The following is a 23,389-nucleotide window of genomic DNA, read 5'->3' as shown; positions in this document are numbered from 1 at the left end:
CAGTTCAGGTGGAGCAGTTTGGAGAAAAGTCTTTTGGGGGAAATGGAATGGGAGGGGGCAAAAATGTTCCCATAACAATAAGAGCGCTAATGTTAGATGGGAAATAGGAGGATATTAAAGTAGAGTTTTTAAATACCAGGATGAACAAACATGACAGTTTTGTCTTACCGTGATATTGCCAGAGGAATACCAAAATACATTTTCCACACTGAGATGTATTTGTTCATCGAGGACGCTGTATTCCCCAATTCTTTGGAGGCTTCTGCGCTCTCCATGCTTTTCCCATTTGATCAGCTCATATCCAGACTCAACGTCACCATATTGATCAAAAGAAAAGTTCATTTTGTCATATCCAAATTTGACCTTTTTTAATTCCTTAAGAAGCTGAAAGGTGAAATACACAGACGCTGTTACAGGCCTCAGCAAATGATATCAAAATTAGACGACAATATTTTGACATCGGACGTGTGATACACAAATTCTTACCTCCCACGGAGCAAAGTTTAGGTCCCCCGAGCATGAGGAGCTGTTGCACTTCAGCAGCTTTTTCAGAGCATGTGCTACGCTCCGCACTGCAACTCTGTGAAGAAAAGTTAGACTCGTATCCACAGGCGACGAAAGATAGTCACTTTGTTCTTCAGAGCTGTTGAAGTTGCACAACTTGTCGTGATTCATTTGAGCTAGATCTGAAGAGTGGCAATGGGATGGGGGTTTGCTCGATAAACATTCAGGAGTACAGTTATATATCAGACTCTTGTACTTCTCGATGTAGTGGTTGTATCCTCCCGGAGTTACTGTAAGATTCTCGAGATAAGTATCAAAGGATTTGCTTTCACCGGTGATAAACGAAAAGCCAAGGATATCTCCGACCTTGTTTATTCCTTTCATATGGCGAAGAGACACACTCCTGGACCAGACATCGCTTGCAAACCAAGTTTTGGTTGTGTTGGTTCTGATCATTTCCTTAAAAAGGAGCTCCACCAGATCTTCCTTAATGATCAGGAGTACAACTTGAGCATTTGAGGAATAGATTTTCTCAGCAACCGCTTTGACGATTTGTGCGCTGTGAGGATGATCAAGGTAGTGAGGCAAAACCTCCTGGTAGGCCAAGCACACGGAATTGTCCTCAGCCTCTCGGAGAAAGCTTTGAAAAGCCGCTTTGCCATATTCGTCGTCTCCGTAAACCACTCCTACCCAGGTCCAGTTATAGTGTTTCATAACTTTGGCCACTGCTTTAGTCTGATGAATATCACTGGGAATAGTGCGCAGAAAAACTGGATAGCGCTCCTTATCACTCAGCTCCGGTGACGATGACATGCTGCTTAGCTGATGAGGTTTCACACGGAATAACATAGAAAGCGTTAAAAACATATAAATCACAGCTTCACAATCATGCTGCTAGCATGATTGCTCCACATACACACATGGGAACCTCCAATTTAACTGGTACTGGACTAGTTTAAGCCCCCACATAGCAACTACTGTACTTTCCGGGCTATAAGTCGCACTTTTTTCATCCTTTGGCTGGGTTTGCGACTTACTGTATACTCAGGTGTGAGTATGTTTGTTATTTTCACACTAACAAACGCTAGAGGGCACTCTAGCAAGGCTTGCGTGGCAGTATCTGCTACTCCTGTACCACTGAAAATATACATGTTCCTTATTTTCACACTGACAGCCACCAGAGGGCCCTCTAGGCTTGTGCACCAGTATCTGCGACTTATATATGTTTTTTTCTCCTTCATTATGCGTTTTGCAGCTGTTACTCCGCAGCAATTTAGTCTGGAAAATACAGTATATGGATAAAAGTAATTTTCCTTCTTTTGCCCAACAATGGCTTGTATACTTCTGCACTGTTTATCTGGTATTTACGATATTAATTTTTTATTTGTTGTACAGTCTTTACCAGTCCACTCCTGTTTTCTCGGAACACAACAATTGACCCGGTGCGTGATCAACAAAGTTGAATCTAATCTAAACCTGACTGTCAGGAAGTACAAGAGCTTTTGGGGAGGAGCTCTCAGCCTACACCTTACATATTTTCATTCATTCTTTCATCAGCCTGTTAAGAGTGATAACCTTCAGTAGTCCCCAATAGGTCTGCTTTGGAATGACAAGTTACAATCCTTGAGGTTGAGGGCACCAAGCTTGTAGAGTTGGTTTAATATATACCCTGGCTGCTTTGGAATGACAAGTTACAATCCTGGGCAAAGGTTGAGGGCACCAAGCTTGTAGAGCTGGTTTAATATATACCCTGTGAAGCAGCACAGAGTATTTCTTAGACAGAAAATTACATAAAAAAGAAAAAAGTTGTAACTTACAAGAGGGATCATGTATACATTAAGCAGTCTGGCCACAGCAACAGATGTCTCGGAGTATTGTGCTCCCAGGATTATCTTGACACTGGGCCTGAATTCTGTGTCGTTGCTGGTCACGTTTATACTTGCGTCAACTCCAAGTATGTGCCCGAGGCTTTGTAGTGCTTTGCTTGCATACGAGCATGTGTCACACATCAAATAGCCAAGGCTAACATTTGGGAGAAACTTAGATGCGTTTATCTCCTCGATTTCATGAATGATAGCCAATGAGTTAAGGAACGACGTGTCATCAAAACTGTAATTAAACAACACATAAAACGTTCGGTTTATACCACACTGTCAAAATAGTAGTCATTCCTAAATACAAACATTTTATGTTCATGTTCATATGTTTTGTAAAATGATAAATAATTAAATATGAAGCTTGGGTGAGATACAGTATATGTACTTGTACACTTTGCATGAAAAGGAGAAAAGCATGGACTTAATGTCATTTATAGGTAATTATGTTATGATTGCACTGGTCCGGCCCACTTGACGTCTAATTAGGCTGTAGGTGGCCCCTGACCCAAAATGAGTTTGACACCCCCTGGTTCGAGGTATGTGAATAAAGCACAACTGACCTAAAATAACATAGTTCAATAAGCATCTCCTGCTTCACACTCCAGCTACCACTTTTACTTGTAAATACACATGTACTGTATATTGAGATGTCGTTACCTTCCCTTACTTACTCTGAACAGGGGTAGCTGTCAGGTCTAATCCGGTCATAAATTGCGCTTACTTTCCGGTGACATGGCAGCAATATCCCGATAAGAACATTTCCAGGACCATATGCAGTATAGATGGGCTCTTCAACATCCTGACCCAGGACATTCAGAACCAACAGGCCCCAAACAAGGTAGAAAAGCAATGTGGCCTGCATGTTGAAGGTGCCGGAAAAAAAAAAGCTCCGTTCAAGTGAACACAAAAATTTAATCTGATCTCACCTACCTATGCTCTCATAACACCTGCTAAAAACCTACCAAACTGGATAGACCTTTGTTTATAAAAACAATAAATAAAAAAGACCAAGGTGGAGTAGACCAGCCCACATTAAAATTGTTGATCGGTTTTGGTGAGCTAAATATAATACAGTCTTAGTTAGCTACATGTAATACTGTAATACTGTAATACTAATCTGTTATAATTTGTTCAAGCTACAATGTGCATTATACAAAATAATCCATAAAATCGTTGGATATGACCTACCAGTGTAAATAGACCCGAGATGTCAGTTCGGTTTCAATTGTTGACGTCACATACCGATTATCATTGCGTCAGAACATAAAATATAGTGCAAATAATCGTCACCAGAAACCAGAAAAACATGTGAAAATAGTATAAAGATTCCCCTTGACCTAACAAACTTTTTTTTTTTATCTGTGAGATGGTGACTCATTTTACTGAAGTCAATATGATGAGATACTATCTCAATATAATGAGTTAGTAGTGGTCCACGGCGCGGGCGTTGGGTTGGGTTGAACATATTTATATTTACTGAAATATAATTTTTTTTAAAACCCATCATGAACATGAAGTGTTTCTGCATTGTTTTACTTTCAAACTTTAATTGTACATATATAGGCCGCACTTCTCTATAAGCCGCAGGTGTCCACGTTGGTGTCCAACATGGGATATTTACACGGAATTTTTTTTTTCACTTTTCACTTTTTTTCCACTTTTTTCACTCAGTTAAATAAATGGTGACTGGTTACACGTTAGCTCTTTCTTGCTTCGCCATGCCGACCGTAGTTGGAATGCACAGCGGAGACTTAGATCTGCTCCAGGGCTGAAGCTAACATTAGCTCCGGGGCTAACTCCCTTAACTTTGTGCTTGTCCGCAGCAGAGGTAAACAGAAACAGGGAAGTTGGGGTCTTCACACACATACACTCACACAGCCATTCACAGACAGACATACGCTACCAGTATAACACACAGTAGCCTATTAGAAAGGTCACTGATTGCTAGCGGTATGAACTTCGTTAACCTGTAAAAAATCCAAAAGATTAGCTGCATCACTGTTTAAGTCTCAGGTGTAAAAAAAGTAGCAGCTTATAACCCGGAAATTACGGCAAACTCTTTAATATTATATTTAATATTGTCTCGATCATTTAAATCTCATTTAAAGTAAGGACTGTATGAATAGAGAATAGAGATGTGTTTTGTGGATTTACACATAAAACATGACTGGGATACCAGGTTTCCTACTACCTTTAAGGAAGGAAAGGAAAGTAAAGGAAAGGAAAGGAAAGTGAAACCTTGTCATTGTGACATTGTGACACACATGACTGCACACAACAAAATGTGACCTCTGCATTTTTAACCCATCACCAAAGTGAACAGTGGGCAGCAGTGTGTGGGGACGGTGCCATGCACCTCAGTGGTAACTTGGCAGCTGGTGGAGTTGAACCTGCAACCACTAAGCCACCACTGCCCTCAACGTAAGGGTAGGAAAACTCTTAAAGGTGTACTATGACTTAAAGGGGTAATATGCAGTTGTACTTAAATAAGTGCAGTCAATATGAACACATTCACCAAAATACCGAGATTCATTTGAAACATATTTAAAAACATGGGTAGAATGATACACTCTGTATGCAATTGTTCCACTTGCCTATCCACATGTTACTTTGTATGGGTGTTCCGTGTACTACCGCTTCATCGCATGGAAAAAAAAAAGAGTCGAGGTATATGGTGTATTACTCTGCAAGTTCCAAGCATCATATTAAAGAAGAAGCAAAAGTTGTTTCGGTCCATTCGAGCTACACAACCGAAGATCGTTCGTTGGCACTGTACTCTCGGAAGAAGGTGAACTTTTGGATTTGACAACCTTCACTGCACTATTTTTGATTGCTGCACAATAAATCGCCTGTGTGGCTTGCAATCGGATTCCCCCCACTCAGTGCTTCTCATCTGTAACGTTGTTGTATTTGTTAACCTACCAATACATCAACATGTTTCCTGCTGGGACTAATAGATGGCGTCTTCTGATTTATGTGCATTTTTCGTAGAAGTAAAATGTGCCATAATAGTACATGTCACTAATATTGTCTGTGACCGATATAAGATCGTCGTCAGCCACAATGAAGAAACCGCGTTTGATCAAATACGACCAAGTGTGACAATCGTCATACATCCAGCAGGAGCTTCTTTCATTCCACCGTGGAATGTAACAAATGACGGAGGAAAGCCTGTAGGTCTGCGTTAAGGTTTCGCCGACAGGAAGCTCTACTCTTAAACACGGGCTCACGAGCACCCTAGATAGCACGCTGGGTTTGCGGGGTAGATACAGAGTCAAAACGTCGGGAAAGTCAACAGTTTGTTGTTTGGAAACTAGGCCCGTGCACATTACGCAATTTGCCATTTTGCTGTCGTCCAAAAAACTTATCAGAAGGCATAAAATTGAATCGTCATAATCTGTCGGAGATAAATAATAAATATGACAGTCTTGGTAGTGTGATGAGGTGAATCCACATTGCTCACATCTGATGGATGTTTTAACTTGAGTGATTGTTTGTACTCCGCACTCATCTAGCCAGTTCAGCAACGGTTCCAAAAAGTGAAGTATATTATTTTGCCTTTCCAGACGCAGGGATGGTATTTCCTCACTTAGTTCCTGAAGAACTACGTACAGTTCTTCCGGAGAGAAAAGTCTTCCAGGGTGTTTGAGAGCCGTTAAAAAGACCTCTCCAAACTTTGGTGTTATTGACGACTTTATGATAAGGTCAGCAGGGAGAAGTACAAATTTCTCCTGCACAAACTCGAGGTTTAGCACAGCCTGCAGCGAGGCATTCATCCAGCAGTTGGAAGACTGATTCGAGAACCTACAAATTGTTTCACACAAATACATGGATTGCAATTCGACCGGCTGAAAAGAGAAGAAATACTCAAAGAACGTCCTGACAGTCTTGACAACAACTCCCATAAAGTAAAATAGCGCTTTTGCCATGTTAGCCAGTCTGACCTTCAGAACACTGTGGTATCCAATAAGAATGATTTCTGGATCCCTGATTAGACAAAGACTGTTGTTGATTGTTCAGATATCATTGCTACGTCTTCCTGAATTCAGTCATCCCCCCTCGCAATGCTGTTATTTAGTGATGTCGTCAAACAACAAAGACAATTTGGATATATCAAAGGACTTTTAAAATACAATTATACAGTTTTTACAGTAGTTAATATGGTACTTTAGTAGTTACGGTGTAGCCAATACAGTATTGTTTACACTGACTTAATTTAGGAATACCTGTGCATTCTTTGCACCTGATGACCATATTTTCCAGAAGTCGCACCAGCCAAAAAATGCATAATGAAAAAAAAAAAAAACATATACTAAGTTGCTCTGGAGTATAAGTGGCACCAGCCAGCTAGAGTGCCCTCTAGAGGCTGTCAGTGTGAAAATAACGAACATGTAAATTTTCAATGGTAGAGGAGTATCAGATACTGGTACACACGCCTAGAGTGCCCTCTAGTGGCTGTCAGTGTGAACATAACAAACGTGTAAATTTTCAGTGGTACAGGAGTAGCAGATACTGGTACACAAGTCTCCATCATTGACAGCCGCCAGAGTGCCCTCTGGGGGCTGTCAACGACTGTACAACAAATAAAATAGCAAGGTCTTGTAAATATGAGATATACAGTGGTGTTCAATACCAGATAAGCAGTGCAGAAGTATATCAGAATTAGAATCAGAAATGTTTTTTTATTGCCAGGTAGGTTTTCACCTATGAGGAATTTGTTGTGGCATACAGTGCAGTGAAGGAAATGTACATGAAGGTATACAAATGTTGATAAAATAAATTAAATTATCCCTATAGGTGGGCATTTACAGGATAGTAAGGAAATGTACGACATTTTTAGAGTGCAGGGGTGTGTGTGTGTGTGAAGGTAGGAAGGTGATGGGAGGGTCAGTGAGAGCCTTTTTGTCTGTTGGCTAATAGCACAAGGGAAGATGCTGTTTTTGTGGTGAGAGGTTTTGATCCGGGAGGACCGCAACCTCCTGCCAGAGGGGAGCGCCTCAAAGAGTTTGTGACCGGGGTGAGAGGGGTAGGTTGCAATATTTTTTTGCTCGTTTTAGGGTTCTGGAGGTGTACAGGTCCTGCAGTGAAGGTAGGTTGCAGCCAATTACCTTCTCGGCAGAGCGGATGATACGGTGCGGTCTGCTCAGATCCTTTGCAGTGGCAGCAGACGGAGATGGAGGAGGGCTGGTTCTGAAGTCCACTATCATCTCCACTGTTTTTAGGGCATTGAGCTCTAAGTTGTTAAGTCTACACTAGGTCACCAGGCGGTCAATCTCCCATCTGTACACTGACTCGTCCCCATCAGAGATGAGTCCGATGAGGGTGGTATCATCCGCGAACTTAAGGAGCTTGATGTTCTGATGGCTCGAGGTGCTGGTGTTTGTGTACAAGGAGGTGTGCTTCCCCATCCTCACATGCTGACTCCTGTCAGGAAGTCAGTGATCCACCTACAGGTGGGCTCAAGTACACTGAGCTAGGGTAGTTTAGGATAGCTAGGATGATGGTGGTGAAGGCTGAGCTAAAATCCACATCCAGGATCCGTAGAATAGCGTAGGTTCCTATGTGGTGATTTTACTCAACAATATGATACATTGTTGGGTAAAGGTAGGAAAACTACTTTTATCCATATACTGTATTTTCCGGACTACAAGTCGCTCTGGAGTATAAGTCGCACCAGCCAAAAAATGCATAATGAAGGAGAAAAAAAATCCAACATATATAAGTCACTCTGGAGTATAAGTTGCACCAGTGCCCTCTAGCGGCTGCCAGTGTGAAAATAAAGTACATGTACATTTTCAGTGGTACACGAGTAGCAGATACTGGTAGATATTAGAGTGCCTAGTGTTTGTCAGTGTGAAAATAACAAACTATACCAAATTATATATTTTAGTATATAAGTCACACCTGAGTATAAGTCACAAACCCAGCCAAAGGATGAAAAAAAAATGCGACTAATAGTCTGAAAAATATGGTATATGTTTTCAAATGTCTACCACAAAGTAGAGCAGGGGGTGCTCTCATCAAAGTCTCAAGCTAAAGTTGTTGAAATTCAAAGTGTCCTCCTCATCTTCCTTGTCTATCAGACTACATAGCGTTTCCACCAAGTTTTCCATCCATACATACACTCTAATGTGCAGCAGCCTTAAGTAAATGCCTAAAGCCTTTATCTCCCAATTATGGTCATCAATACTTTGCTGGTCGACACTTTCTACATCAGTCTGTGAATCCTTTGCATGCTTTTCCCTTGCGCGTTTCCCTGCGTCGTCTCTTTTTTTGGTCTTCCTTCTTGTCCTTTCTGCTTTGGTAGTTGCCTTTTTGTCATTCCTCTCATCATCACAAATTAAATCAGCATCACAGTAGTAGGACTCATCTTTAGCCCAAAGTTTATTCTCTGGGAGACCCAACAGGTTTCTGAGCCACAGGGCCTCGTCTGGCATACTATCCAGGAGGGCTATCCACAGCTGCCGCACTTTCACTGTTGCGGATAGATGCCAGTGTTTTATTTGAACGGGTTCAGATAGCTTGAAGAGCAAAGAGTTAAATCTTGTCAAGATTGCTTCTTTGGTATCGAGGTTTTGAGGTGACCCTTCTACAGGCAGAGCCAACAAAATCCCTTCGAGGGTGTCAACAGAAAGGTCCCAGACGTGGTCTGGATTTATTTGGTGCCAAAGTTCTGCCAGGTCCTCGACTGGCTGACAAAGGTAGTGCAACTTGGGGTTTTTTTCAATGAACAATTGCTCCTCAGTTTTAAACCAATTTGCAGGAGAGTTAGGCCTCTCCCGGCTTCTTACACCATGCACTATTTCGTTAACAATGCACTGGCATATCTTGACTTTCACTTTATTTTCTAGTTTTGCCTCTATGAAGAGCCTTTGGTCTGCAGAGGTGTCCTGGTACAGAGATGTTCCTTTTAATGTGACCTTTATAGATGCCCCTTGGAGCAGCAGGGGGTGGGTATTGAGCTGCCATACTTCCGTTTTGACTCCGGGATGCTCCGCCTTGAACATAAACTCCAAATGCTGTATCTCCGCTGGAAGAATTACTCTAGACGAGGAGTCAAAGTAGAAGTTTACGTTATTGGGTTGGGAATGCAACGTGTTAAATCTTTTTGTCAACGGTAGCTGCTGCCAGCTGTAGAAAATGCCAGTGGAGCCTACATTGTGCATCTCCAAACTGGAAGTGGCTATTTTCCCTGCCAAGGCCTCAAAGATAATTGTGACACTGATCCCTACCTCTTCCTTGTAAGCGGCAGTGTTTCCAGTCCAGTGAGAAGGGTGACCGAAAAACCTCAAGGCAGGAATTCGCAAAAATGGTTGAGACTCCTCACTCTGTGGTTTATCCTCATTCTCCTCATCCTCATTCCTAAATTCATTTTCTTCCGTTTCCTTCTTCAAAGGGCTACCATGCGACAAGGACGAACAACTACTCTTGCCTATCACCTCCAGTCCACTGAAGACCGGCTTTTTGGTCTTTTTGAAAAATTGTTCCAATTTCTGATACTGGCGATGGAGGTATAAGCTCTGCTGCCAAGAATGGGAGGATGGACGCAGGGACTCCGTACCTGCCTCCAAACAGATACTGGCTGGTTGTCCTACACGTGTGATGGGTCTCAATCTTCCTTTCTCTCTTCGAGTGAGAGTTGCACTTATGCCCGTAATTTCGTCCCCATATTTTTGCGGCAGCTTCCAAAACTCGCTACCCGCACAGTGACTACATCCGGTCTGAGTTAAGGGTTTGACTTGATATATATATTCCCTTTGCTCCTGAACGTATCTGAAATGGTTTGCTTGGTTGAGTAGTAATGTGTTGACTGGTTTGTGGAGCACGTCGGATAAGTGTTCCTGCTGTTGTCTGCGATGCTTCATATGTGTCTGCCAATTCTGCAGGGCATTTCTCTCGTGAGTCTGGAACGAAGGGACTCCACACCCACTCTTTACTGCCTTAAACCGTGGCTCTTTCTTCGGGATTCGTTTGACCAACTCAGTATCCCCCTGGGTCTCCAGATAACTTTTAAAGTCCTCCAAGCTACCCAGGATGCTGTGTGGGAGAATCATTCCTTCCTCATCCAACTGGAGCCCTTGTACTTCCGAGGAACGCAAGGATTTGAAGTTACGTTTTCGATTTTCTGTGTTCTTTTTAACCTCACCTTCCATGAGTAACACTATTTGGTGGTTCATGTTACCAGTTGAAAAAAAGCAAAAAATAAACATATGATGTTGTGATTCTCTAAGATACTTTGACGTCCGTTACTTATAGTAAAACTCAAGATGTATTTGCTAAAAACTAGTTTTTTATATCCACATCGCATACTGGAATGTTTCTTATCTTTAACCTTTGAAATGAATTTAAAGGCGTGGAATTGTTCATGTATAGCCACACTCTGTTTCAATTCAGTGATGTCACAGATCAAAGGCAAGTGGTTGTTGTTGTTTTTTGGCATCATGTTATTTCAGATGAAAAGTGACACAAAAGAAGTAAAAGAAGTTTTTTTTTTCTTTTGTTGGTAAAATCCTTTTTGGCTGCATGTTGTGTTACCACCTTCTAAACTGCTACTAGCTCCTGATGCTAGCTTGCATGCTCTTGCTCACCCCCAGCTCCTTCCTGTTCTCCCTACTGTTCTCCCCACTACACTTACAGTAGCTTAATTGTTATTTTCCCCTGGTTTATATTAGTTTTTTTTTATTCCACCTGTTAACAGTCCCTTTCCCCGTTCCTAGAAAGACTTCCACAAAAATAAATCTAATATTGTCTTTTGGCGACTTTGCATTTGACCCAGAAAGGCGCCCCAATGTTATTGCTGATACCTTTACTTTCATCACAACCACGAAATAGAAGCAGCATTATTGTTTTCATTCAGCAGGTGATTCATTAAAATGACATTTATTGGCGTGTCAAGTTATGTTGTATCACCAGGTAGGTAATTGGTTATTGTGAATATATCTTATGAAATAAGATAAAATTGTATGAACATTGTTTTCTGGTGAATTAATTAAATAAATAAGAAAACACTCTCAAGCAGTGCTTTTCTAACAACTTCCTAGCAGAGACACTGAAAAAAACCCACTCCACCAAAACAAGTAATAAGACAACACAGTGCTTTATTTACAATTTATCCCAGCCTTAGACGACTGTAACTTTTCTCGGCGTGCCGTTATTTTTCATGGGTGTCACCCTATGTTTTCCAGTCATATACAGCCTTCTCTGTAATCTTAGTGTAATTTTGCAAAATAATAAATAATAATAAAAACAACAATAATCAAATAATAATAAACATTGTTGTTGTTGTTATTATTATTATTATGTAATTTAAACGTTTAAATCGAGATACGAAAAGTATAAGTAAAACCCGAGCGATTGTATGTAGATTTTACATTTTCCTTTTCCGTGCTAGCTTGAACGTTACCAGTTTGCTGTTGCCGGAAATCGACATGCTCTAACATTTTCATACAGCGTCATATACGGCCTTTTCTGCCATCTTGAATTTCATTTCATTTCGCACACATTCGCGGTATTATTATGATGAAGTGATACAAACCTTTGACTAAAGGTACGAGAATTATCAGCAAAACCCCAGCTGAACAGTTAACCTGTTCACATTTCCGAGTTAGCGTGAACGTAACCACAGCTCGCCGTTGCCGGAAACGGAAGTGGGTGAGCTCGGGAAATGGGAAATAAACTTCGTTTACGCGCGCCTTCAAACGTTTGTTTACAACAGCGGAGGAGATAAACTGACCTTTTAGGTAAGCGGTGACACAGTGGAAGCCAATTGTAAATAGTGTCAGGCTAAAAAAGATGTATTTACATTAAATTTAGCAGACCCTTGTATCCAAAGCGACTTACAATTTGATGAAAACAAACCATTTACAATAGTTGAAAATGCAAATATGTGGACACGTGTTTCGTATCTCTGACCTATATGTTAGAATTGCTTGTTTTTGACGTCGCTCTTTTGGATCTTAGTTAAGCTATTATTAGCTTCTTATTTTTGTTTGTCGTTTATTGGCCAGGACGACCGATTTATAAATGTGGTTTTGCACAAACTTTTTATTTTGACGCTTTATCTTTTTCTGCCTACTCTTACAGGATTTCGTATTACATCGACATGCTCCTGGACCCCGAACAGGAGACTAGGATGGGACGGGCGTTTGAATCCTATCTTAGAGCGCATCACCATGATGACATTCTCCAGCTTATTGAAGAAAATGACGGGGAGACCCATCGGCCTCTTATAGTTAATGCCATGACACTGTTTGAAGCCAACATGGAGGTAATGTTTAAGACACGCAAAATGCGTAAAGTTGAACCATTACGTCACAAAAACATTTACAGTGTAATAAACAAAATACGTCCAATTTTAGTTCTGTCGCTTTGTAATTATATAAACCATGAAATAATAAAAAAAGGGTGGCACGTTTCCCTTTTGGGTGTATCGGGAGTGGTGACATCTGCTGGATATAAAAAATAATTACACTGGAGAAAGCAAAACCAATCAAGAAAAACCCAAATATTCGACCTTTACAGTATTTATTTTTTCAAACATTTTTTTATATGTGGCTCTTAGTGTAATAACTATATTTATTCTATCGCAATATATCACAAAGGCTTTGGACCTGTAGTGTGTACTGTATATATGCATATTTATATGTGTAAAAACATGTATAGGTTTTTATGTTTGTATATTTGCAAAGAGATCTCACCTGTGATGCGAGCATGTAGCGTACGTCTCATTCTCTCCTCCTTTGTGAGTTGTCCACTGCACTGTGTGGTGTGAGCATTCTTCGATAAGTCAATGGCTGTTCTGTGTAACACTTTATCGAAAATGGTCAGGACATCGTTGGGATAGGCGTTGAAATAGTCCCCAACCTGTGCATGATACACACCACCTGGTTACTACTTACACACAAACAGTAAAAAAATGTATTTCAAAGTTTCATTATATAAATGTATACATTTATATAATGAAACTTTGAAATACATTTTTTTACTGTTTGTGTGTAAGTAGTAACCAGGTGGTGTGTATCATGCACAGGTTGGGGACTATTTCAACGCCTATCCCAACGATGTCCTGACCATTTTCGATAAAGTGTTACACAGAACAGCCATTGACTTATCGAAGAATGCTCACACCACACAGTGCAGTGGACAACTCACAAAGGAGGAGAGAATGAGACGTACGCTACATGCTCGCATCACAGGTGAGATCTCCACCGGCAAACTGCAAAGAACAAATTTAAATTGTCGTAAAGGCGTGACCCTTTAGGAAAATGGTTTCTATTGATACAAAATAAAAATTGCCTTTTATATTTAATATACTGTATAGGCAAAATAGAGCTCATATATATATCTTGATTTTTGAATAAGGAAAGGACTGTTAGGTCTATTGTGGGTCTTAATGACCTTGTCATACCTTTGTGTCTGTAGGCCTGCCACTTTGTCCAGAACTAACCAGAGACACCATACCCAGGTCTCGAGATGTAGGACACTTCCTGTCTGTCACTGCTACTGTGATTCGCACCAGTGTCGCAAAGGTGACTGCGTGGAATGTTTGTTTTTTTACTGCGCTGTGTTCACTCTTTAATGTCATAGGAGTCTGTTTCCCTTTGGTCACACTTTTTTCCCCGATTATGGTAAAAATCATGTACTGTATTTTCTGGTCTATAGAATGATCCGGAGTATAAGTCGCACCAGCCAAAAAAAAAAAAAGGTAAAAAAGGGCTGCTAGAGTGCCCTCTAGCGGCTGTCAGTGTGAAAATAACAAACATGTGATATAATATATTTGAATATATAAGTCGCACCTGAGTATAAGTCGCAAATCCAGACAAAGGATGAAAAAAAAAGTGACTTATAATCCGGAAAATACGGCAATTGCTTTTGTCAAGATTTGGCAGAAATCAAAGTATATAGTAATTTTAATTTTTTTTAATTTACCTCTCCTGTTCTAGGTTCTGGAATATGAGCGCCATCATATGTGCAACAAGTGTCGCTATGTTTTTGCCCTGGAGGCTGACTTTGAACAGTTCTACACCTTTGTTCCTCCTTTGACCTGCCCTAATCCTGATGGCTGTAATTCCCAAAGATTTTGTTGTCTCTCTGGAGTGTCTGAGCCCGGGGCCTGCAGAGATTATCAGGAGATCAAAATTCAAGAACAAGTAAGGAGAATCCTTACTGTTTTTTTTTTCTTTTTATTATTGATTTCTTTATTTATTTTTCATTTTCACCGTATGGCTTGATTGTATTACTTGGTCAGTAAGAAGATTGTCTTTGTACTTCCAGGTCCAGAGGTTATCAGTGGGCAGTATTCCTCGTTCTTTGGTGGTAATTCTTGAGGACGACCTGGTTGACAGTTGTAAATCTGGTATGGCTCATTTGTTAGTCTTGAAGTAGACATCTAGCCGGAGTATCACAAACATAAGCGAACACCAAGAGACGAACCTGAGTGAACGACCTCAATGCAACTAAAGGTTTCGTCTTTTGCCTGTTTTTCCACAGGTATAGCCAATATTTAGCTGTTCCAAAGTTATCGTTACACACTACACACAATTGGTTAAAATACCCTATTTAGCTGTTCCAAAGTTATCGTTACTACACACAATTGGTTAAAATACCCACATTTCCAAGAACTGGAAGAAGTAGTTGGTCCTCCATGGTTGTACGGTACAGCCCAGTGTTGCCATATAGCAGTAGCTACTTCTCAAATAGCGTGGAATATGGCACGCTGGATATAAGTGTACCGCAGCTGTAATGCCTGAATGATAACAAGCCTCCAGTCACTAGGTGGCAGCAACTCATACAGTAGTTTGTACAGATACAAAATATACACGTTATCTGGTTCCCATTAGTATTTCGGCAGCCACTGGATTTCATCTATGCTTTTTGCGGATGATGTTGTATTGTTGGCTTCTTCGAGCCAAGACTAATGCGGTAGCTGTATCGGTCCTTTGTGGTGAAGAAGGAGCTGAGCCGAAAGGCAAAGCTCTCGATTTACCAGCCAGTCTACGTTCCTACCCTCACCTACGGTCATGAACTTTGGACCAGGACCGTAAGAACAAGATCCCGGATGCAAGCGGCTGAAATGAACTTTCTCCATACGGTTGCGGGGCGCTCCCTTAGAGATAGGGTGAGGAGGTTTGTCAAGCGGGAGGAGCTTGGAGTAGAGTTGCTGCTCCTCCACATCGAGAGAGTCATTTGAGGTGGCTTGGGCATTTACATTGTATGACCCCCGGATGCCTCCCTCGGGAGGTGCTCGGGTCGTGTCCTACTGGGAGGAGACCCAGAGGATGGGTTCGGCTGGCCTTGAAACACTTCAGGATCCCCCTTAGAAGAGGTGGAGGAAGTGTCTCGGGAGAGGGAAGTCTGGGTGTCTGCGCTCAGACTGTAGCCCCCGCAACCCGGACCCGGATAAGCGACATTGTATCTACTTTGTATTTGCAACACAGTATAACAAAACATGATCGAAAACTCATTCTAGAAAAGAAAATGTCTCTGGGGTCGATAGGAATCTGTGATGTCATAACGGGGTCACAAACCTCAAAAGGTTGGGAAGCCACTGCTGTATGGTCATTGCGCAAGAATTTTCACGTTTCCGTGGAAAATTATGGAACCTCTTGTTTTCTGCACAGGAGATGACGTGACTGTCTTTGGTGTAATATGCCAGCGGTGGAAGCCGTTCAGCGACGGCGCTTTTTGTGATGTGGAATTGGTTCTCAAAGCAAACAACATAGAAGTGAACAACCAACAAATGGCTCCTTCTCTCCTCATAAAGGACTTTGAGCAAGAGTTTGGAGACTTTTGGCAAAGCTACAAACATGATCCCATAGCTGGTACGTACTGTTTTTGATCAGATCATCTGTATTTCTCATTTGTTTTAAATGGTGCTCCTTCGCTTTTTTTTTTTTTTTTTTTCTGTAGGTCGAGATCACATCCTGTTGAGCATGTGCCCGGAGGTATTTGGCATGTATGTGGCTAAACTGGCTGTGGCCATGGTCTTAGCTGGTGGTGTGCAGAGGATAGATCGTTCTGGAACAAAGATTAGGGGTATCGGTCTAATTCTATCCCAACCTAACGGTTACCCTTAATTATACTAGAAGTAAAGATTTCTGGTAATTATTACTAGATAAAAACCCTAATGTCGTTTGCCTTTTGTTGATGTTATTATTTGAAGGTGAGTGTCATATGTTGCTGGTTGGTGACCCTGGGACCGGGAAATCTCAGTTTCTGAAGTATGCCGCAAAGATCATACCTCGGTCTGTGCTCACAGCTGGAATTGGATCTACAAGTGCAGGTTGGATCAACAAGTGCACCTTGTCCTAAGTTAGAGCCAGGGCCAAAAATCGGCAGCAACATAATGCAAAATGTTTTTTAAGTACCGTATTTTCCGGATTATAAATCGCACTTTTTTTCATCCTTTGGCTGGGTTTGCAACTTATATATTAAATTATATAATTTCACATGTTTGTTGTTGTTACACTGACAGCTGCTAGAGGGCACTCTAGGCTTGTGTACCAGTGCTACTCCTGTACCACTGAAAATTTACATGTTCGTTATTTTCACCCTGACAGCCACTAGAGGGCACTGTTGTGACTCGTTATCCTTATATATATATTTTTTTTTTTCATTCTTCGTTTTTCTTTTTTTGGCTGGTGCGGCTTATACTCCAGAGCGTCTTATAGTCCAGAAAATATGGTACTTGCTTTGTCCTTAAAATTGTGATTGTGGGTAGCTTTATTTTGTAAAGGCAGGGTGTTCAATTTGGCCTTATCGGTAGATCAATTAAGCAATAATGGATTTATGTTGTCCCAAAAAGATAAAAAGGCAAAAGATTAAAATGTTAGCTACACCTAAATATGTATACATTTGCTTCAGGGCTGACAGTCTCAGCTGTGAGAGATGGAGGTGACTGGCACCTGGAGGCAGGAGCTCTGGTCCTATCAGATGGTGGTTTATGTTGCATTGATGAATTTAACAGCATCAAGGAACACGACCGCATCAGTATCCACGAGGCTATGGAACAGCAGTCCATTAGTGTGGCCAAAGCTGGGTAAGTCCCCGTTGCCATTTGTGTTCCCCATAAAAATGTTGTGTTGTTGGAACTCTATTTAAAGATATAGAATTTTAGGATGCCCTTACGTCTTGGTCATGGCGACCTACAATCTAGTGTAGATTGCAGAGTAGGTTGGAACTCATACTGTACACAAGTACCTACATCGCTCATCTACACTAACACAGTGGTAATATTATACTGTAGGACATAAAAACCTCAGAAAAGTTTGACTTGCACATAGGAGCCGTACTGAAGGGCAAAACGTTCTCCAAAAAAATCAAACACAAATGAGAGAACGAAAATCTATTTAAGTCTGTAAAGTCTGATAAGACAGATGTGTTTTGTGAATTTGACCTATACAAAAAAAAAAAATTGAATTGACTTGATGTCAGAATGATGGATCAAGAGTTTTGTAATAAATATTTGGGAGATGACGGTGTAACCAAAAAATGACCAAATGACCAAAAAAAGAGTCACCACCAAAAAAAAAGGTTTACTTCTGTCCAGTGTTGTATTAAATTTTCATGAAAATCTTGTATTAAAATGCATAAGGGACAAAGGGACGGCAAGACAGCATGGCAGGTGTGCTATCAGAATGACAGATGGGCGAAGGAAGGCATTGGAGCACTGGCTTCTTTATGGCTTTGTGTTTTTGGAATGATTGTATATACTGTATTTTCAGGAGTATATGTCGATCCGGAGTATAAGTCGCACTAGCCGTATGATAAAAAGTGCTACTTACAGGAGTAGCAGATACTGATACACAAGCCTAGAGTGCCATCTAGTGGCTGTCAGTGGGAAAATAATTGCATTCTTTACACCTGATCACCGTTCTTCCAAGTACCGTATTTTCTGGACCGGAGTGTAAGTTGCACCAGCCAGCCAGAGTGTGAAAATAAAAAACATGTGGAATTATATATTTTAAAAATATAAGTCTCCCCTAAGTATAAGTCACAAACACAGCCAAAGGATGAAAAAAGAGCAACTTATAGTCTGGAAAATACGGTACTTTAGCTCAGTTTCCCACAATGTATAATGTACAAGGACATGGACTTCTTTGCATCAGTTTCATGTGCTGTTAACAAAAACCCGATGGACAAAAACACAAGAGTAGAAGTTCATCCTTCTTCTGAATTCTGTCATTCCCTTTAGGATTGTTTGTAAGCTGAACACCCGCAGCACCATCCTAGCAGCCACCAACCCTAAAGGCAAATGCAATCCCAACGAATCTGTGACCGTAGCACTGGCCAGTCCACTACTGAGTCGATTCGACCTCGTCCTGATTCTGCTGGACACGATGAACGCAAATTGGGACCACGTCATCTCCTCTTTTATCCTGGAGGAACGAGGTACAGTCTGGGATTTGATTTCGTGCCGCTTATTCTTAATCATAGGGCCACGGCCCAAACTGTAGCCGTAAGCTCGACTAAGAGGGTCGCAAAAAACGTTTAGTTTGGCACCTGTGGGCTACAAGGGCCATGGGACTGCGTAGGTTATCAACTGAAGAAACCAAGAGATACTGTATGTTGTTCACGAGAAGCCCAGTTACAATGCAGCTTTTGCCCACGTGGTGGCAGTAATGCATCAGTCAGTTAACAAGCTCCAATATGCAGAAAAGAAGACTTTCTGTTTTCTTTCTGGTTTTGCTCGTAGGTCTGCCCTCCGAGGCCTGCAGCCTGTGGCCCCTGGAAAAGATGAAGGCCTATTTCAGCATCATCAAACAGCTCAAACCCGTCGTGTCGGAGGATGCCAATACGATTCTTACACGCTACTATCAGCTGCAGCGGCAGAGCCATTGCCGCAACGCTGCGCGCACTACAGTTCGCATGCTGGAGAGTCTGAGCAGGCTAGCAGAAGGTGAGGTGCCATGGTTAACATCGCACATGATTGACGTCGCACATTTGATTATTTTCGTTACAAAAAGTCATATGTGTTAGGGCTGCACAATTATGGCCAAAATGATAATCTTTTTTTTTTTTTATAAATGTCAAAATTCGCAATTATTAATCACAGTTATTCATTACTGGACTATTGAGCGCACCTGAATATAGCCGCACCCACTAAATTTAAAAATAAAAATATAATTGTACATATATAGGCCGCACTTCTCTATAAGCCGCAGGTGTCCACGTTGCAACATGGGATATTTACAGATTCATACAGATTTATAAATAATATATATATGTATGTATATATGTGTATATGTATATACAGTATGTGTATATGTATGTATGTATGTATATATGTGTGTATATATATATGTGTATATATGTATGTATATATGTATATATATGTATGTATATATGTGTGTATATATATATGTGTATATATGTATGTACAGTATATATGTATGTATATATGTATATATATGTATGTATATATGTGTATATGTATATACAGTATGTGTATATGTATGTATGTATGTATATATGTGTATATATCTATATATATATATATATGAATGTACCGTGGAAGACAAGTATAAAACCGGATAATTTGTTTTTGACCTTTGCAGCACATGCCAAGATCATGTACAGGGAAATGGTGACTATAGAGGACGCTATAATCGCCGTCTCCGTAATGGAGTGCTCCATGCAGGTAAATTATTTTTATTTATTTATTTTTTTAGAAAAGACGGATAACATCAAGTAGATAAGCTGCACAAGAGGTCCATGAAGAGTGTCTGCTAGTACAGCTTTTCTGCTTCTCTTCTTTCAGCTTTTTAATCCAGCCCCAAACATTTTCCAATTATATATTTATTTATTTTGTCATTATGCTTCTGCCTTTTCCCTGCAATACCCATGTTGCCTCAATAAACGGCGTAGAATCAGCATTTTAGCCAATATGCATGACAGTTACATGTCAGAAGACAAGTATAAAACCGGATAATTTGTTTTTGACCTTTGCAGCACATGCCAAGATCATGTACAGGGAAATGGTGACTATAGAGGACGCTATAATCGCCGTCTCCGTAATGGAGTGCTCCATGCAGGTAAATTATTTTTATTTATTTATTTTTTTAGAAAAGACGGATAACATCAAGTAGATAAGCTGCACAGGAGGTCCATGAAGAGTGTCTGCTAGTACAGCTTTTCTGCTTCTCTTCTTTCAGCTTTTTAATCCAGCCCCAAACATTTTCCAATTATATATTTATTTATTTTGTCATTATACTTCTGCCTTTTCCCTGCAATACCCATGTTGCCTCAATAAATGGCGTAGAATCATTAGCCAATATGCATGACAGTTACATGTCATTAAAATTAATTCACAAGGTCCATCTATCTGCTCCTGACCCGGCCCCCCCCGTTCAATTTTAGGACAATTGTGGCCGGCGAGGAAAAAAGATTGGCCACGCCTGTGCTAGCCGTACATAAACGCATGAAGTACCACGTTGTCTTACCAATATAAATAGTGGGTTTTGACACAAGCATCAGCATTTCATGTAGCTTGATGTTAATTCTCCTTTTCGTAAGTCTCTTTGGATAAACCCAAAAGATTCTAGCTTGGGTTTAAAATTAAAACAATTTGTGTTTTTTTTTTTTTAACTGCTTCCCCCTTTAGGGCGGCGCTCTGTTGGGTAGAGTCAATGCTCTACTCACTACATTCCCCACTAATCCCGGTAAGCAGTATGAAGAACAGAGTCGGCTGTTACTGGAGGGACTGAATCTTCCACAGCTTCTACAGAAGGAGATGCAGAGACTGGCAACGTAAGTTGTTGAGAAAAAAAATCTGGATAGACAAGAGTTGAAGCAGCCCGCGTCCTATTGAACTGGGCCTGATGGGATCGCTGCACCCCAGGGATGGGTTTGTGTACATGCAGAGGACACATTTTGTATCCGTCCAATGTTGGTCAAAATTTCAGGACCGAACATCGCAAAAAGCAGCTATAGCCCGTCCGATCTGATACCTAAGCGCAAATGCAAGCTTTGTGAGCTTTGCCATGGACAACGACACTGTCCCCTTAGCAACGACAACCTGCAAGATGCTGGAGGACAAAAGACGCTATCAGATTGATATTGTTATCAGCAGATACTCCAAAGTGCAGTATTGGTATGAGATGTGAAAACTTTCGTTAGTATCTTAATGTCGTTTTAATATTTTAAGACCTATTTTTAGGACTGTAAGTCGCACCGGCCAAAAAATGCATAATAAGGATGAAAAAAAAAAACAGCTACTGGTACACAAGCCTAGAGTGCCATCTAGAGGCTGTCAGTGTGAAAATAAACATGTACATTTTCAGTGGTACAGGAGTAGCAGATACTGGTACACAAGCCTAGCCTGCCCTCTAGTGGCTGTCAGTGTGAATATAACATGTGAAATTATATATTTTTTGATGTATAAGTCGCAAACCCAGTCAAAGGATGGAAAAAGCGCATTTTATAGTCCAGAATATACACTTAGTAAAATAGGTCCTGATGAAGATTTGCACTTCTCGGCTATATATTAATACTTTCTGATTGTGAGTGCAGATATTGCTTGACAAAATAGTGTATTTGTGAAAATGCAGACATTAATCTGTATTTTTGTTTCCAGACAAAAGGCCAACACTTCCGATCTACCAGAGATGGATTCTTCGGGTCCTGAAATTCAAACTCACCTCAGAAACTTCGACGATAGGTCCCCTCTGCACGGCATAACAACTGACCCCAAGGGTGATTCGACAGAGGAAATGGGCTTGAATTGGTTCCTTTCTATGAATCCATCAGAGTCCTCAAGAACTACGAACTCACCAAATAACACGTCGCCTCATTACCTGAAGGCAAAGCCGGCCTCAAACCAACAGGCCGGGTGTAAAACTAAAAAGAATATCGAAATACATAATACTTTTGGAAGCGAAGAAGAAGTAAACCAGATTGAGCAACGCAAAGACTTATCGGGACGTGCGAGCGTGTGCCAGAAAGTCGCTAGGAATCTGAGAGAAAAGCGACTGCAACAGCTGAAAGATCAGGACAACGATGGGGACAACGTGCTGTCCACGAGAAAAAAGAAAACGTGTGTCTTAAATTCCGCATTAGATTCCCATAGCGGTAGCACGGCGGCATTGGGGAACATCTTTACATCGAATAACCAGGTGGAGAGCAGTGGCTTACAGGTTCAAGGCGAGAAAGACCACAGAAATCAGATCGGGAATAAGAACTTGTCTGCGACATCAGAGGAAACAGTGAAAGTCCTGCACCCCGAGTTGTTGCAGTTCTCGTTTAAACAGAGGAAGGCGAACCCTGCGCTAGAGCTCGCGACCGAAGATGAAACGGAAGACATCCACGTCCCAACGCAAAGCAGAGAACGTAACCAGAAGTCAGGACAACATAACGGTTTCCCTAACCCAGCAGCAGCTGACAAACAGGCGAGTAAAGGGCGGGAGAAGGGTAAAAACATTCCTGAAAGTGGGAAGAAACTGCTTGGTGTCGGGAAGGAGAGTCTCACTAGTGAAAATACCTCATCTGGACAGGAAAAATCGCCAACCGTTCTCGCAAAATGTCGAGCTAAGAAAAGGGGAGAAGCGGAAAACATGCGTCAGGAACGCAGATTTGACGGTTCTCCTTTTTCCCGGGAACCGAGCATCTCCATATCGTCACTGGCCGAAAGGTTCTCGTTCACATCCAGTAAAAAATCCACAATCACAACTCAACCACAGGAGGGCAGAAATCTTCTCGCACAAGCGAAGAAGCACGTTGAACACTCAAAGACAAACGTAGCTAATGCGAGTCAAAACCTTCCAGATTACCACGGACCCAATGCGTTTCTAGACCAAACTGTGCCTGTTGAACAACGGCAGCATACGAAGAAGAGGACATTTTCCCATTCGGATCCACCGACGACTGGCTGTAGTTCTAAGCGTTCTTTCTTCGATCGGTCACTGCTCGACTCCGAAGATCTAAGTAATGACGTACTCGACACTGACTGGGACCTAGAGAATTAAAGGTGCGAAACACACAAATATATTTAGGCTCCTTTCTCACGGGTAATA

General features: G+C 41.2%; 3 protein-coding genes across 4 annotated transcripts in view; 1 reads left to right on the top strand and 2 right to left on the bottom strand.

Moving 5' to 3' along the window:
* The window catches only part of olfcb1 (olfactory receptor C family, b1), a 7,767-nt gene extending 4,050 nt beyond the window's left edge, over positions 1–3,717 (bottom strand). Inside the window, exons 1-4 of the mRNA XM_025057072.1 lie at positions 3,053–3,717; positions 2,322–2,613; positions 487–1,326; positions 169–384 (exon numbers count right to left, since the gene is read on the bottom strand). Coding sequence (XP_024912840.1) covers positions 169–384; positions 487–1,326; positions 2,322–2,613; positions 3,053–3,243 — 1,539 coding nt within the window. The 5' untranslated portion in view covers positions 3,244–3,717. The remainder of the gene's footprint in view (positions 1–168; positions 385–486; positions 1,327–2,321; positions 2,614–3,052) is intronic.
* A 4,585-nt stretch (positions 3,718–8,302) lies between these two features.
* Positions 8,303–11,000, bottom strand: LOC103380607 (MYCBP-associated protein). Its single transcript, XM_008312625.3, has one exon. It carries the CDS (start codon positions 10,589–10,591, stop codon positions 8,402–8,404), a length of 2,190 nt encoding a protein of 729 aa, XP_008310847.1. The 5' UTR covers positions 10,592–11,000; the 3' UTR covers positions 8,303–8,401.
* A 64-nt stretch (positions 11,001–11,064) lies between these two features.
* Positions 11,065–23,378, top strand: mcm9 (minichromosome maintenance 9 homologous recombination repair factor). 2 transcript variants are annotated; one of them, XM_025056886.1, is made up of 14 exons: positions 12,468–12,648; positions 13,411–13,576; positions 13,803–13,909; positions 14,324–14,530; positions 14,655–14,736; positions 16,001–16,201; positions 16,290–16,415; positions 16,543–16,662; positions 17,244–17,418; positions 18,574–18,770; positions 19,075–19,278; positions 19,937–20,019; positions 20,983–21,128; positions 21,955–23,378. In XM_025056886.1, exons 1-14 carry the CDS (start codon positions 12,484–12,486, stop codon positions 23,339–23,341), a joined length of 3,366 nt encoding a protein of 1,121 aa, XP_024912654.1. In that variant the 5' UTR covers positions 12,468–12,483; the 3' UTR covers positions 23,342–23,378. The 2 variants fall into 2 exon arrangements, with proteins under 2 accessions (XP_024912653.1, XP_024912654.1); XM_025056885.1 differs by lacking the exons at positions 19,937–20,019; positions 20,983–21,128; positions 21,955–23,378 and adding an exon at positions 11,065–12,121 and having other exon boundaries at positions 12,465–12,648; positions 19,075–19,489.
* Positions 23,379–23,389: the final 11 nt, after the last annotated feature.

This window comes from Cynoglossus semilaevis, chromosome 7 (genome assembly GCF_000523025.1).
Source record: "Cynoglossus semilaevis isolate Cse_v1.0 chromosome 7, Cse_v1.0, whole genome shotgun sequence".
Taxonomy (NCBI): Eukaryota; Metazoa; Chordata; class Actinopteri; order Pleuronectiformes; family Cynoglossidae; genus Cynoglossus; species Cynoglossus semilaevis.
Note: the sequence above shows the minus strand (reverse complement) of the source record. Positions and strands in the feature narration are given on the sequence as shown.